We start from the raw sequence: 14,852 nt of genomic DNA, 5'->3' as shown, positions 1-14,852 counted from the left end.
TTTCAAGTCTTATTGAATCAGTAGGCAACTTTGGTCTGAAACCTGCTGTAGTTCGTGATAGGTTCTGTAGTGCCATGCTTTGGTGTGGCCATTTTTTCAGTGAAGTATTTAAAGTTTCTATGTCTAATTTTAATATTGAATTGTTCAAAATATGGGTATAGATAGCTGCTTTTTTTTACTGATGACTCATTTTCTCAAACTGTCATTTGAAGTGCCGTCTTGTTACAAATGACATGAATATTCATTTTTTGTTAACACTAATGACAATTGACAACACTAATGGCTACTATTTTTTTGTTACAGAATGGAACCGGTCTTACCAGAGCCGGACATAACCATCATCATTGAGGAAAACACCATCGAGCCTTTCGAGTACATAGCACAAGAAATGCAATTGTGGCTTGCAAACCACAATGATATAGAAGATATCTTGGTTGGTGATCACGCAAACAGTGAAAGAATTGAGGATTATGATGCGTTGAAGCTGCTGGGTCCACACCCGATGTTGGAAAGGCAAATGAAGGAGGATGGTCCTCTGAGATGGATGCATATGAAGTTAGAGCTGGCACTTTATTACGGCAGTTACAACAACAGTAACAAAAACATTATCCCGTGAGATGTCAAAAGTTAGATATCACACTACCTTTGTCTTTGTCTCACTTTATTACGGTAGTTATTTTTTAAATTGTCGAAATATGTCTGTTTTTTTTAAATTATCAAAAAAATCCAAACTTCTCTACTGTCCAAAAAGATAAGAGATGATAGACGTGCATATCCACACTTTAAAGATTGCATAGGTGATCTTGATAGCACTTATATCCGTGTTGCTCTGCCACCCGAGGAGATGGTAAGATATATTGGGAAAACCGGAATGGCAACCTAAAATGTTCTAGCTGTTTGTGATTTCGACATACGTTTCACTTATGTATCCACAGGTCAGCTCGGAGCTATGCATGACACAAGTGTGTTGTACAATGCAATTAGAGTGGATGAAGAATTATTCCCGCATCCTCCATAAGGTAACATCACCTTTATAAGATTTATGTTTTACTTGTCCCAATGCTGAACAAATAATAACTTGTATTATCTTCTCATTTTGCAGGCAAATACTATGTTATTGATGCGGGTTATCCTAATCGCCCTGGGTATCTAGCTCATTACAAGGGTGAAAAGTATCATTTACCTGAATGGTATAGGGGTATGGAACAAAAACTCCCGCGAAAAGGTTCAATCATGTTCACTCATCTATTCACAATGTTATTGAGCGATTATTTGGACTATTAAAAATGAAGTGGCAAATTCTCTTCAACATGCCACCGTACCCCATGTACAAGCAAAAGATGATTGTTGTGGCTAATATGGTCCTTCACAATTATATCCGTGAATATGAAGGTGAAAACATTAACTTTTATTGGTTTAATCGTGATCCTAATTACGTACCCACTATCCCGGAAAGGTATAAAAAATATGTAGTTTCTCCCTTGGCGTCCGACCGGTCTACTTCGAATGCCAATGCTCCAACTATGGATGTATTTCGTGATGAGTTGGTCACTACTCTTTCTCTTGCTTGGAATTGGTTAATGTTGGTGTGGTTCATTTTGTAATTTCATTTGGTGTCACACAGTAGGAATTTTAATTTTTTATTGGAACAATGATGTCTCTATTCTTTAATATGAAAAAAAAATCCATGTGAAAAAAGAACATGAGCGCTACAGCAACCTCGCAGGTACTGTAGCACGGTACTGTTGCGTATGCATTGTAGCGCGGTACTGTAGTGCGGAGAAAAACCCATCAAAGGGCAGAAGTGACTATTCCCACTAGTTTCTATAATTCCTGGAGCTACATTTTATTCCGATGGCCGAACAGGTACATAATTCCCTATTTTTTTAGAGTTGGTGGAGTGGAGCCACAAAAATGTGAAGTTGGTAGAGTAGAGCTATTTTTTTAAGCGGAGCAGTCCCAAATAAACTCTTAAGTACCACTTATTCCGTTCCAAAATGTAGGCCGTTTTAGTTTTTCTAGATACATAGATTTGCTATGCATCTAAATATAGGGTTATATCTAGATGTGTAGTAAAATCTATGTATTTAGAAAAATTAAAACGATATATAATTTGAAACAGAGGGAGCAGCTCTTACCTAGGATAACGTTGGATATGCATAGTACTTCTCTTCAATTTTTCATCTGATAACGTTGGATATGCATAGTACTTCTCTTCAATTTTTCATCTCGCTTCGTGTAAAGAGATTAATCAAGAGGTGATGATTTAGATCTCAGAGGCTTCTAGACTAGTCTGAATCTATTTACTTTACCAAGGTTGGTACTAATCCCACAAGATCGAAACACTTCAGTTACACAAGCTAAAACCAAGAACACTGGTGGACTGAGGTATATTACACCGATGGACTGTGCCATCTCTTCGTGGGCCGGCCAGTTGCAGCATGTAGCTTCGCCCCCTGCTGGCCGGGGCAGTCATTAAGCAGAAGACTTGGTTGTATATGACCCATTAGCAGCCCATCTCCATTGTATCTCACCAGAGCAATCCGAGAGCTGCATTTCTAGCACAAATTCTGCCATTTTTTCCACTGTCGTCATCACCATAGCCCTGGTCCAGTTATGGTCAGTGAGGTCCTCCATCACAGATTTTATTTTTTTTTGCACCAAGCCAACTTGAAAAAGTGAAGGTGCCAAGTCAATTGGAGCTGGCCCATTTATCCCTGTCTCCATCAGACACCGTTACCACTGTGCTGACTCGAAGTATAGCTGCTTTATATGCTGCATCACATGGCAATGGTGTGCCCACCCAGGGTCTGCTAGGGTCCGTCCATTCAAAACCATATCCACATGAAACGGAAAAAGCTCCAAATCAAGAATTCCGACTCCCCCATTCTCTTTGTTGTTAGTTGCTATCTTCCGGTACACAAGGCAATGACCACCGTTAGCCTCATTGGAACCTTTCCACAGAGAACTTCTCCCGGTCTTGTCAATCTTCTTGATCGCATATTTCGTCAATATAAAAACAGTTGGGAAATATGAGTATACAGCAACCAAAGTGAGAACAGCGTTCACCAATTTTAGCCAACCAGCTTTATTCAGTAATTTCCCTTTTCTGCAGGATATTTTCCAATGACTTTGTGGATAAGGGTTGCACATCAATCCTTTGTCGACCCAGCCACCTCAAGCACATATGTTTGTTGTGAGGCATCAATACAGTGAAACATCACATGTGCAATAGATGTCTATCATCTACATTTTGCATGAGCAGATTTGTGTTAGACTATAAAATGTGGCCTGCTTTTGGCCAGTGCTGCCAGTTTTGAATGACTTTTATTTTTCTACTTACGTAAGCCCTGGTATATGTGTATGTATCTGGGTGTGTATGTCTATCTGAATATGCATACTGAATGCGCACATTGTCATATTTATCCATGGGAAAATTGTGCGGTCGCAGTTCTTGGCCCAACTTCAGTATACCCTATAGAAACAAAATTCACTGTAACAAGTACATTTGTTCCTGTCACTAAGCACGAAGAAATAATTACTTAAATATGTTTCATGTGCTATGCATGGTTTTTCTTTGCTACCTATTTTATTTTATTTCCACCGGCTTAAAGTAAACACATTTCAAGCCTTCAAGGAGAATGCTGAATGCACCTATTATTCAAGAGAGGTGAGAGCCATGCCGATGGCTTCTCCTACCTACTTTCGAGTCTCCCAATTGGGCATGAGAGGGGAACTTGTTAGTACTCCGTTTCCTTTCTTGGCCATGATCTTGAGGAAGGCAACATAATGCCCTGCAGCTTTGCTCACCTGGTGTAGTAGCAGTGAGACGTTGGGCGATGTTTGTACTTGTTCGTTTGTACTTGTTGCTATACCTGCCATCTTCGACATCATGTGTAGTATAATAGAACTCTGCACACGGCAAGGGACATAGGGAGGACAATCATTAACCTCAGTTCTCATAGTCGAATTATCAGGCACATGGTGTGCATCTCCTGAGTTGACTTCAACTCAATTTGTGCTGCCGCCGCAAGCGCTTCCAAGCTTGCTGGCTTGAGTGCACGCGTGAGCACCGGTTCTGTCGTGATGCTCCACTCTTTCTTTGCCTCGTCCCCTACCGCCATCTCCTTGCCTGTTGCCTCATGAGACTGTCACAGGAGATGGAGGACCTCGACTACATGCCGGCAACCAGAAGCATCAGAGGGTGCAACATGCATGCATCTGGAGAAGAGAACACAAACCAAATCCAGATCTGAAATTTAAGCTGCTGCTAACGATAAGGATTTAGGATCAGTTCACTAGTATTTATAGAAAACGATCAGAATAATGGACACAGAACACAGGCACATAAAAAACATAATGATGCCAGGCAAACGGCCAGTTCAGACATATACTCATGCATATATAAGCACGATCGTCAATTACATTAGTGGATAAGAATAGAAAGACGATAATTTAGTGTAGACTAGCAGAGAGGATACGATTGGTTGGGTCTATTCATTCTCACCTGATCGTCCTTGCTTCCTCATAAACGGCTCAAGCCAGCAAGGAGGCTCGTGGCCAGCGGGTTCCTCTTCCCCTTCGACATAGCCCTTGGCATCGTACTCCTTTATTATGTAATCGGCAGCCGCCTGCTTGATGTCCTTGATGGTCGTGAGGAAGATCTCCTCCGCCAGCTTACGCTGAGACGCATCTTCTATCAATCTATCATGCGGCAGCCATCTTTGTAGGTACCAGTAGAGATCACGGCGAGCTCTTTCTTCCCTGCAAACACCCTCAGACTGTTGATCTAATCCTTCGTCATCGGCAGGTGGGTCACCTTCTTCGCCACCCTCGCGTCCTCTGGCGGCTCCGGTTGGGCCGACCACTTCCCCTGCTTCTCTTGTTCCGCCGGCGCCGGCTTGGCACTGCTCGGCTCCCCCTTGCATCGCGGGCTGGAGGAAATTCGATCTCTACAACATCATCTCCAGAATCTCTAGCACACACCGCTCCCTCGCCTTCGACTCCCCATCGATCTCATCAGGCGGCGGCGGCGGCGGCGCTGAATGGATCATGTCTCCACTCCGTCCGACCGTCCACCTAAGTCCCGTTCCTTGCTAGACCTAGGCGAACGGTGGAGTAGAAGATAGTAAAACGCCTATGGCTTATGGGAACCGTCTAATTGGTTGCCGGGTGGAAGTGCGATGCTAGGGCGGGTCGTGTTGTGTCGTGTCACCTTGGATATTGTCTTGGGAAATGCGGAAGGTCCGAGGAAAGGTTCAGCACTGTTCCCTTTTGTTTGCAGATTTTTATTGTTGCGTGGTATCTCTACTTATCAAATTCAATTCAGTTCTTGATCTGATTTGGCTACTCTTCTTCTCCAGCGTGAGAAGCCCATCCAACTTATGTGTGGTTGCGGTTGTTGTTCAATTTTTTGGCACTGAACCCTCATGTCCGACATTGAGGCCTCCTTGTTAATTAGAGGAGTTGGCGAGGGAGGCAACAATTGACGATGTTCCAGTGGATGGGAATGACGAGGAGCAACATCGCAATGGCGCAGTGCTGAAAAGTGCTAAGGCGTCCCAAGTTAGAAATGTTTGGTTTAGTCTAAATGTTTAGTTTTTGTGCTGGTTACTATAGAAACTTATAATGTTTCTATAATGCTTTGCTTTGTTTTTGTTTTGCTAGAATTTGGGAGGGGTCCGACCAAGGACGTGCCTCAGCATGACGCGGCAAGGAGGTGATACTCGTGGATGATAACAACAGCGGGCATGAAGATGGTGGGAAGGCTAAGGTGGATGAGAATGCGCCACGTTACGGGTTGAGATTCAAAACTTATAATGATGCGATCAAGTACTATATGCATTATGCTGAGGATTCTAGGTTTGCGACGCTGTATGGATCAGGTCTCTCATCCGTCCGACCATCCACCAAGGTTCCGTTCCTATGCTAGACCTAGACGAACAACAGAGTAGAAGATAATAAAATGGCTCTAGCTTATGGGAACCGTCAGCTGGTTGTTGTGTGGAAGTGTGACGCACGGTGGGTTGTGCCGTGCCGTGTTTCGTTACCTTTGGTTTTGGTTTAATCGATGTTGCCTTGGGGAAACTGGGAAAGTCCGAAGAACGGTTTCACATACAACCGTTTAATTTACACAGGCATATTGTATAACCAAGCTCAAATTCATCTCCGTTACCCTGTCGTCGTACGTTGGTTGGTGTTGTTGATTCGGGAGGCTTCATCTGCCCCAACGAGGAGAGGGACAAACAGCCTGTAAAATCTTAGGCTGATATGGACAACCCTCTACCCATTTAGTTATACGCTCGCGTGCCCAACCTAACAGCTATTCGCGCACACAGGTCAACCAATTCCTCGAAGCCCAAGAAAAAATGACTTTTCTTCCCCGCTCTTTCTCTGTCCCTCTCCCTCGGCCTTACTACCACTGCCGCCCAGCACAACTTGTTGCATCTCATCGTCGGCGACCTCACGCCAGCCGCCAACGGGAAACGGCAAGCCAGGCTGCCTCCAGGGAAGCCGTCCCTCGTCAAGAGGCATCGATCTCCTCCCCTTCACAGACTTCTACGGGCACTAAACTAGAATGACGTGGGGGTGGAGATCCATCCGAACATCACTTATTTTTTCTTCCGGATTTTATTGCTGTGTGGTTTCTCTGCTTATCGAATTCAAGTCAATTCATGATCTGATTCGGCTGTTCTTCTCCAGCGCGAGAGGTGGAGAGGCAAATCTAGCTAAGTTGCGGTTGCGGTTGCAGTTTAGGGTACGTTTGGTACGTTTGCTGGCTACTGTGTTGCCTGGCTTAGCGAGGACGGGCGCTGTATAGACTAGTTTGGTTGGTTAGCTAGCGGTCTTGGGGCTTGAGCTTTCAAGCTTTTTGCACGTGAAACTAAGCGAGCTAGAACCGCTCTCCTGCGCCGGCAAGCTTTACCTTGCCGAGCTATGCGAGGCGAGCTGAAGAGGCAAAACTACCAAACGTCAGAGGGAGGAAATGGGCCCCGTGAAAACGTAAATGATAAGCGCGCAGCCGTTTATGTCTCCGCAGGGGCGCACGTGGACCCTATCTCATCTACTATATGCAAGTCCCCTCCCCTGGGTCGCCCCTTCTCTGTCCGTGGTCAACAACTCGCTTCGTGCTCGGTGGTGGTAGACAGCTGGCGACGAGGTGTGCCTCCTCCTCCTCCTGCTCCTCATTCCTCTCTTGGATTGAGGCACGGTGGTGGCTGGGTTAGGGTTTCCGGTTCCGGTTTGGGGTTGTCGGGGGAGGGCTTCATGGCCGGCGGGCTTAGAGTGTCTGGCGGCGGTAGTGGATCGAGGGTGGTGAGGTGAGGTGGCGTGGGATTCCATCCATCCATCGAAGCTCCATTTCGCCACCCCTCCAGACTCCAAGCTGCTGTTTGCTCACCCGCGCCGCAACTAGCGGCTCCTGCAACGGCGGCACCGGTGGTTGCCCATGCGTCCTCCGTGCTCTTCGCATTTTGCTATTGCTCACACTCGGTGGCCAGCACTAGATGGCAGCGAGATGGTGGCTGCTCCTTTTTTCCTCAGAACGTGGGGGTGGAGGACGACAGAGGGATAAAAAAACAAAGGGTAGAGAGGAGAGTGGAGGTTGATGGAGCGATCTGATGGTAGGAATCAATCGAGCGAGAGCCAAGGTGCGATTTTCACAGGACGGAGTAAGAAAAATCTCCCTTTTGGTTTTTTCAGTAGAGAGATAGAGAGATTGTACTGTACCCATATTCGTGGGAGAACTTAAATTCTAAGCCTGCAGTCGTGTACGTCTCCTCGTGGCGCACGCGAACCCTCTCACCTGTAATGTATGAAGGGGGTGTTTGGTTCTTTAGTCCAAACTAAAATTTATGTCACATCGAATATTCGGATATTAATCAGAAGGTAAACATGACCTAATTATAAAACTAATTACATAGATGGAGGCTAATCATTAGCACATGTTTACTGTAGCACCGTATTGTCAAATTATGGACTAATTAGTCATTATAGATTTATCTTGCAAATTAGTATATGTGCAATTGGTTTTATAATTAATCTATGTTTAATAATCCTAATTAGTATTAAACAATTGATTTTATAATTAATTTATGTTTAATCATCCTAGGAGATTGGCACCAAACACCCCCGAAGTCCCTCCCCTGCCGGCCGCACCTTCTCCGTCCCGTCCTTGTCAACAGCTCGCTTCTCTCTCCTCCGACGCTTCGTGCTCGTCCCAACTCTGGTGGGTGGTGGTAGACGGCCGGCGACGAGGTGGGCGTCCTCCTCTTCCTCCTCCTCCTGCTCCTGCTCCTCACTGCTCTCTCGGATTGAGGCTTGGTGGTGACTGGGTTAGGGTTTCCGATTCGGGGTGGTCGGGGGAGGGCTCCCGGGCCGGCGGGCTTAGAGTGTCTGGCGGCGGTGGCGGATCGAGGGTGGTGAGGTGAGGCGGCGTGGTATTCCATCCATCCATCCATCCATCGAAGCTCCGTTTCCCCACCCCTCCAGACTCCAGGCTGCCGTTTGCTCGCCCGCGCCGCAACTGGCGGCTCCTTTTTCCCTCAGATTCGGCCGTCGTCTGACGGCACGTGATGCAGCTTGGCACCGAGATTTGCTTTGTCTTGTATTCCATCATGTTGACCTTTGTTTCATCCGTGCTGATTTGTGTCGATTCTTGCTAATTTGGGTCATTTTCTGTGCTGATTTGCCAAGTCTGGTTAGTTCGGTCGAGACTGAGACCGAACCCGAACACCCACCCCTAGAATCATGGCCATGAGGAAGCCAAATCCCTACACTATTATGATAATCTTCTGTTTGCACTATTTATTCATTTTGTAATTTATGCAAGTTTCAGACTTATTTGTTGAGTTTAATGTGTTGTGTACCTAATCGTTTGGGGAATTTTGTACTTGTGTTACCTAGTTGCATACTGGAGTTTTGGCTACGCATATACAGTAGGTTAGAATTCTAGGTCCGGATTGCTACGCAATGTGCTTCGTTGCTAACCCAATTCATCCGTGTTTTGAACTTCCAATTAGGCCATCCTTTGTCGTCTTCAGTGAGCAAGGTGAATCCAGCCATGGTGCAGGTGCAGTCAGTTGCCAAGGAGTTTCTGGTGGCCCCTGCACTGCAGCAGCAATGAAGATGTGAGTGGTCGTCTCTCACCACCAACCTGTGACCTTTTGTTGTTCGTTGTTACTTTTATGCTGCACTAAGCTGTCAATCTTTCACCTGCACATATTTTTCTGTTATGGAATTTCTTGAAAAATGGGGTCCAGCTAGTGCCTCAGATGTTGGCCGGTGGGCTTAGAGTGTCTGGCAGCAGCAGTAGGCACGTCGGCGGTGGCGGATAGAAGATGGCAAGGTGAGGCGGCGTGGGCGCCGCAGGCGGCGGACGATAACCGGTGGGAAGGGCTGATGGTGAGGCGAGCGGCTTCCTCAGTTAGCGAATGGCGGGTGGAGGGCGGCTTGTGGTGGTGCGGCTGGCGGTGGCAGGGGCAGTTCGGTTCATTGAACCTGGACTGTGGATGCTGTCGCCCCAAATCTTGCATGTGCAGGCGTTAGTAAAGTCCTTGAATTATTACTGTGTCGAAGCTGCGCATCGTGGCGGGCACACCTTTCTCCTCCACCTTTTGTCATGTGATGATTTATTTTAGCAACAGGGAAATAGGAATTAACTGATTTGTTTTCAAATCGAAAGGTTTGGTTCGTGTAGCTCTTGGATCCTGGTTTGTGTTGAATTAAAGAATTATATTATGGCATTAAAGACTTTGCTACCTTTTTATAGGAGGTACCATCTCCAATATTTAAACAACAATTTATTAAGCATTTGTACTCTTATTTGTGTGATTTCAATGAGAATGCGTGGCATGCGTGCACGATCTTTTTAACTAAGAATTTTGTCTCGCATGTTCGCCCCACCTAAAATTTAGAGTGTGCTCCGCCACTGAACCCTAGCTTGGTTGGAGTGGTTTCTCTAATAACTGTTTTTGTTTTGGGCAACCTTTTTGTTGCGGATTTGATTGCTGTGTGCTTTTCATGGTCTGATTCGTCTGTTCTTCTCCAGCGCGAGAGGCCAATCCAGCCAAGCTGCGGTTGCGGTTGCAGTTTAGTTTCCACATTTTTGGGGTTTAGTTTAGCTGAACCCCCATGTCCGACGTCGAGGCTGCCTCCTTGTTAGAGGAGTTGGCGAGGGAGGCGACAATTGATGATGTGGCTGTTCTCGTGAATGGGAATGGCGAAGAGCAACATGGCAATGAAGCAGTGCTGAAAAGTGCTGAGGCGCTCCAGGTTAGAAATGTTTGGATTAGCTTAAAATGTTTAGTTTTGGTGCTGGCTGCTGTAGAAACTCATAATGATTTGCATTATTTTGCTAGAATTTGGGAGGGATTTCGGCCAAGGAGGTGCCTCAGCACGAGGGCAAGGAGGTGATACTCGTGGATGATAACGACAGCGGGCAGGAGGATGGTGGGAAGGCTAAGGTGGATGAGAACGCGCCACGTTTCGGGCTGAGATTCAAAACTTATGATGATGCGCTCAAGTACTATAAGCAATATGCCGAGGATTCTGGGTTTGCGGCGATCATTCTGAAGTCATCGTATCTAAAGTCGGGGGTGTGCCGAAGGTTGGTGCTTGGTTGTAGTCGAGCTGGGAGAGGGAGAGCAAATGCGTGCTATCTGTCTAGAGAGTCAACCAAGATCAATTGCCCAGCAAGGATCTCGTTAAAGTTAAGGCAAGATAGGTGGCTTCACATTGATGATGCTAAGCTTGAGCACAACCATCCACTTAACCAGTCCTCTGTGGCACTCACTAATTGTTACAAGAAGCTAACAGATGCCAAGAATGGGGAACCTGCTTCACGGTTGAAGGGTCGCAGGAACGTTCCAGCTGAAAAAGAGCAAGGGAACTTTACTGAGATAGGAAGACTTAAATTTGGGGAAGGAGATGACGAGTATATCCAGAAGTTTTTTGGGAACATGCAGAACAAGAATCCTTATTTCTTCTACTTAGTTGATTTGGATTATCAAGGGCGTTTGAGGAACTTGTTCTGGAGTGATGCTAGGTCAAGGGCAGCAAATGATTACTTCGGTCATGATGTTGTTTACTTTGACACCTCGTACTTGACAGAAAAATACGATTTGCCACTTGTTTTCTTCACTGGGATGAATAATCATGGTCAGCCTGTTCTGTTTGGTACTGGTTTACTTTCAGATCTAAATGCTGACAGTTATGCTTGGTTATTTAGGGCATTTTTAGCATGCATGAAGGGTCGCTGTCCAATGGCAATCATTACTGAGCATTACAATGCTATTCTAGATGCTGTTCGAGAAGTTCTACCTGAAGTTAGACATCGCCTTTGCCTGTATCGTATTATGAAAGATGTAGCTGAGAATTTGAAAGAACATGCAGAGTTTAAAACAATCAAGAAAGCACTGAATAAAGTAACATATGGGTCTTTGAAGATCCCAGAGTTTGAAGCGGATTGGAAGAAGATTATAGATGAGCATGGACTTGGAGAAAATGAGTGCCTCAGTTCCCTATATGAGCATCGCCAACTCTGGGCACCTGCATATCTCAGAGACAAATTCTGGGCAGGGATGTCTATTTCACAGCATGGGGAGTCTATTTCCTCGTACTATGATGGTTTTGTGTACCCAAAAACTTCTTTGAAACAATTTTTCAGTAAATATGAGATGATATTAGAGAACAAATACAAGAAGGAGTGGCAAGCAGATGAAGAATCCTCCCATAGGACTCCACTAACAGTAACGAAGTTCTACATGGAAGAGCAGCTGGCCAAAGCCTACACAATAAATATGTTCAGAAAATTTCAGGATGAGTTGAAAGCCACAATGTATTGTGATGGTATGCCAATTAAAGTTGATGGTCGGCTTGTCACTTTTGAAGTAAAAGAATGCTCGTACATGGAAGATGGAAAGGACACAGAGAGCAGGACCTATGAAGTTTACTTTTGTAAAGAAGGGAAGGTTGAAATTGAGTGTGAATGTGGTTTCGTTCAGTTCACTGGCGTCCTATGTAGACATGCATTATCTGTGTTGAAGTTGCAGGAGATATTTGAGATCCCATCAGATTATGTTCTTGATCGCTGGAGAAGGGACTATAAAAAATTGTATTCTAAAGCAAACAAACCCAATGAAATGCCCCTTAGTGGAATTGTTGAGCGCTCTGATTATTTGTTCAGTCAATGTAGTCAGTTGCTCAATCTAGGGTTTGTATCTGAGAGTAGGTACCTTGTTGCTCTGAAGTTACTGAGAGATGCGGAAAGATCTCTTCTAGATGATGGACTACCTGCTAGAGACAGGCAGTCAACGCTTCTTTCATTTGAGGCTGATGCACCAGAAAATGGTCAAGGCCTTTTTAATCCCCAGTTTTCAGAGAGTGTAAAGAATTCTCAGTCAGCCCATGCAAAACGTCGCGGCCGGCCACCGAAGAAAGTGACAGAATCTAATGGTGAAACTGTAACACAGCCAAACAAAGAACAGGTTAGTCTTAGTTATCTTATTTTCTCGAGGCATGACTCACAAGCCTCAAACCTCACACTTCATTTTTAATTATATTAATACACCTTTTTGGTTCATGTATATTCTTGTTAAGCAGGATTTTCTGCGGTCATCATTTGTCACAGACGATACAAATATGGTCCAAGGGCCGCCCTCTGCCTCCCATCTTGAAGGTCCTCACATGGGAGTGCAAGGAGGCATTGATTTAATGGTACATAATTTTTTTTGTCTGCCACTGCTATTAATACTCACATATATTTGAAAACTCTTGCTGCAAACTTGCACAGGAAGGAATACCAAATCTCTCATTTGGTAATCATTTTGGAATGGATATTAATCACCAACATCAAGTACCCAGCCACCAAAGGATGCAGCAGAACAATTTCATGCAGGTTCCTATCATACGATTGGCCACATGTTTATAACATCATATAATATTCTTTGTTTCCAACTATTGAGTTCCTATTTTTTCCTCAACAATGGACTCCCTTGCATCTTTGCCATATTAGAATTACTGACACCTTGTTTAAAACATTTCAGGTGCAGCCAGAACCCCATGGGTTTGCGAGTCAGTGGGTTTACCACCCAATGTTGCAGGTATTTGTAGTCAATCTTGGTTCTTGACTTTGAAGTTTATGTATGGGTATCTGTGTCAAAATGACTCGTATGACCATGTTGCAGGATAATCCAGTGCTAAGAACTCCTACGCGAAGAACAGGGTAGCGCGTGTTCTTTGCTTTAATATTTCAGTAGAATTTTAGGTAAGGGCTGAGCTTACCCTTATCCTTGCAGCTCTTTGACCTCGTAATTTTTCCTTCATCTGCCAGCATCCACGGGTTTTATATTTTCTATTTCAGTATTCTTTTTATTCTTGAATCGTGCTGCCCATGCATATATTCTGTGTAAAGTTTCTAGGGCATGAACTTTCTGCTCTTTCCTTTTATTTTGAAGTAACTTCATGTTTATTTTACATTGCTATGAAGAAAGTATTCAGGTGTATGGAGGGCGAGTGATTATCATGGCGAGTTCATGCACTCATGTGATGTATGTGATAAGAAGAGCAGATCCTTGTAGATTATTCTTCCTTTTTTTTTTCAGGCATAGAGCTCATGCTGAAACTGATTGATACGGTTTTTCACATGATAACTTTACTGTTTTTCATTACTGTACGTTGTTTGCTGCTGTCAAATGTCATACCATCTTTTGCATCATGCATCTTTAGATGTAAATTCTCACCATGATAATTTCTCTAGATCTAAGAGCAGCAATGATTTCTCAGCTTCACATGTAGTTATGACGGTTTCCAGATGCAGTCACGCACATCATGTTTTTGAGCCTGTTTGCTGTTAGTATCATGTCGTTGTTCCTTTTTTCGACTAAGATTTTATTTATATTGTGAACTTTCATACACTGTACATTTGTGCACCTAGGGATCTGCATATAACACCTTATTTCAATTACTGTGCTGATAGTTGATTTGGCTTAGTAAGGTTGCATGTATTCCCAATATGTATCAGATTTTTCGTAGCCAATTCCTTTTAAGCTGATTCCAAAAGTGAAAACATAATTCCCTGCTTTCTTAGATAGTCGTTTACAATTATATAAATCGTATGTCACAAAGGAGGATTCTTGTGCATTAGCATGAAGGTTCTAAATAGCTAGCTATAGTTGTCGTATAGCTGATTTCTGAACTTTCCGCGAAGTCACAAACAGATAGCTTTTATGGCGCCAAACCTGTGATTTTAAACCTCAGTTAGCATCACTACCAGTATCCCTAGCTCAGCTATCCATTTGCCATAATAGGTTTCCCCGTGTAAATTTCAGGTACAATGACTTCTCTGACTCCTGTAATGACTGCCTGAAATCCTGAACTAACCTGAGGATATGGATGCCGAGGCACACTACTAAAGGCAAGAACTTGGCGGAGGGTCCACTGGATGCTAACTTTTTGGTTATCTGATACTGTTAGCTGCTGTCGCCAGGCTGAAATTTTCAAGCTGTACATAACCATTAGCCCATGTGTACATCTTCCAGCGCCACAGATTAGACTATTAGAGGATTTTGAGCGCGCCTGCAAAGTTTTAGTGGTCTGAATACTTGTGGATAAGGCACTGCAACACGCAATTAGGATTTTCCTTTGCCCTCTGGCAGTGGTTTTTGAAGCCTGTAAGATTGGCACGGTCACAAGTATTATCAGCGTGTCAGAACATGTGTGCACCAGTTCCCTTAATGCGCTCCAGTTTTGATAATGTGACAATGTTCAGTGGACGTATTGTTAATTGGGTGCTTATTGGTTACGCTCGTCGACAACTCGATTGAAGTCTTTGGACCCGGCATTATAAGCGATGT

General features: G+C 44.4%; 1 protein-coding gene across 2 annotated transcripts; it reads left to right on the top strand.

The window, feature by feature from the left end:
• Positions 1–8,121: 8,121 nt before the first annotated feature.
• On the top strand, positions 8,122–14,800 carry LOC101765717 (protein FAR1-RELATED SEQUENCE 6). Of its 2 annotated transcripts, XR_001164378.2 has the most exons (10): positions 8,122–8,256; positions 9,021–9,128; positions 10,049–10,272; positions 10,359–12,485; positions 12,601–12,714; positions 12,791–12,895; positions 13,044–13,100; positions 13,185–13,264; positions 13,487–13,547; positions 14,328–14,800. XR_001164378.2 is itself a non-coding variant. In XM_004972316.2 (9 exons), exons 3-8 carry the CDS (start codon positions 10,132–10,134, stop codon positions 13,224–13,226), a joined length of 2,586 nt encoding a protein of 861 aa, XP_004972373.1. In that variant the 5' UTR covers positions 8,122–8,256; positions 9,021–9,128; positions 10,049–10,131; the 3' UTR covers positions 13,227–13,264; positions 14,328–14,800. The 2 variants fall into 2 exon arrangements, 1 of the variants encoding a protein (XP_004972373.1); XM_004972316.2 differs by lacking the exon at positions 13,487–13,547.
• The last annotated feature ends 52 nt before the right edge of the window (positions 14,801–14,852 follow it).

Source organism: Setaria italica, chromosome VI (assembly GCF_000263155.2).
Source record: "Setaria italica strain Yugu1 chromosome VI, Setaria_italica_v2.0, whole genome shotgun sequence".
Lineage (NCBI taxonomy): Eukaryota > Viridiplantae > Streptophyta > Magnoliopsida > Poales > Poaceae > Setaria > Setaria italica.
The sequence above is the reverse complement of the archived record's forward strand: the minus strand, read 5'-3'. Positions and strand labels throughout refer to the sequence as shown.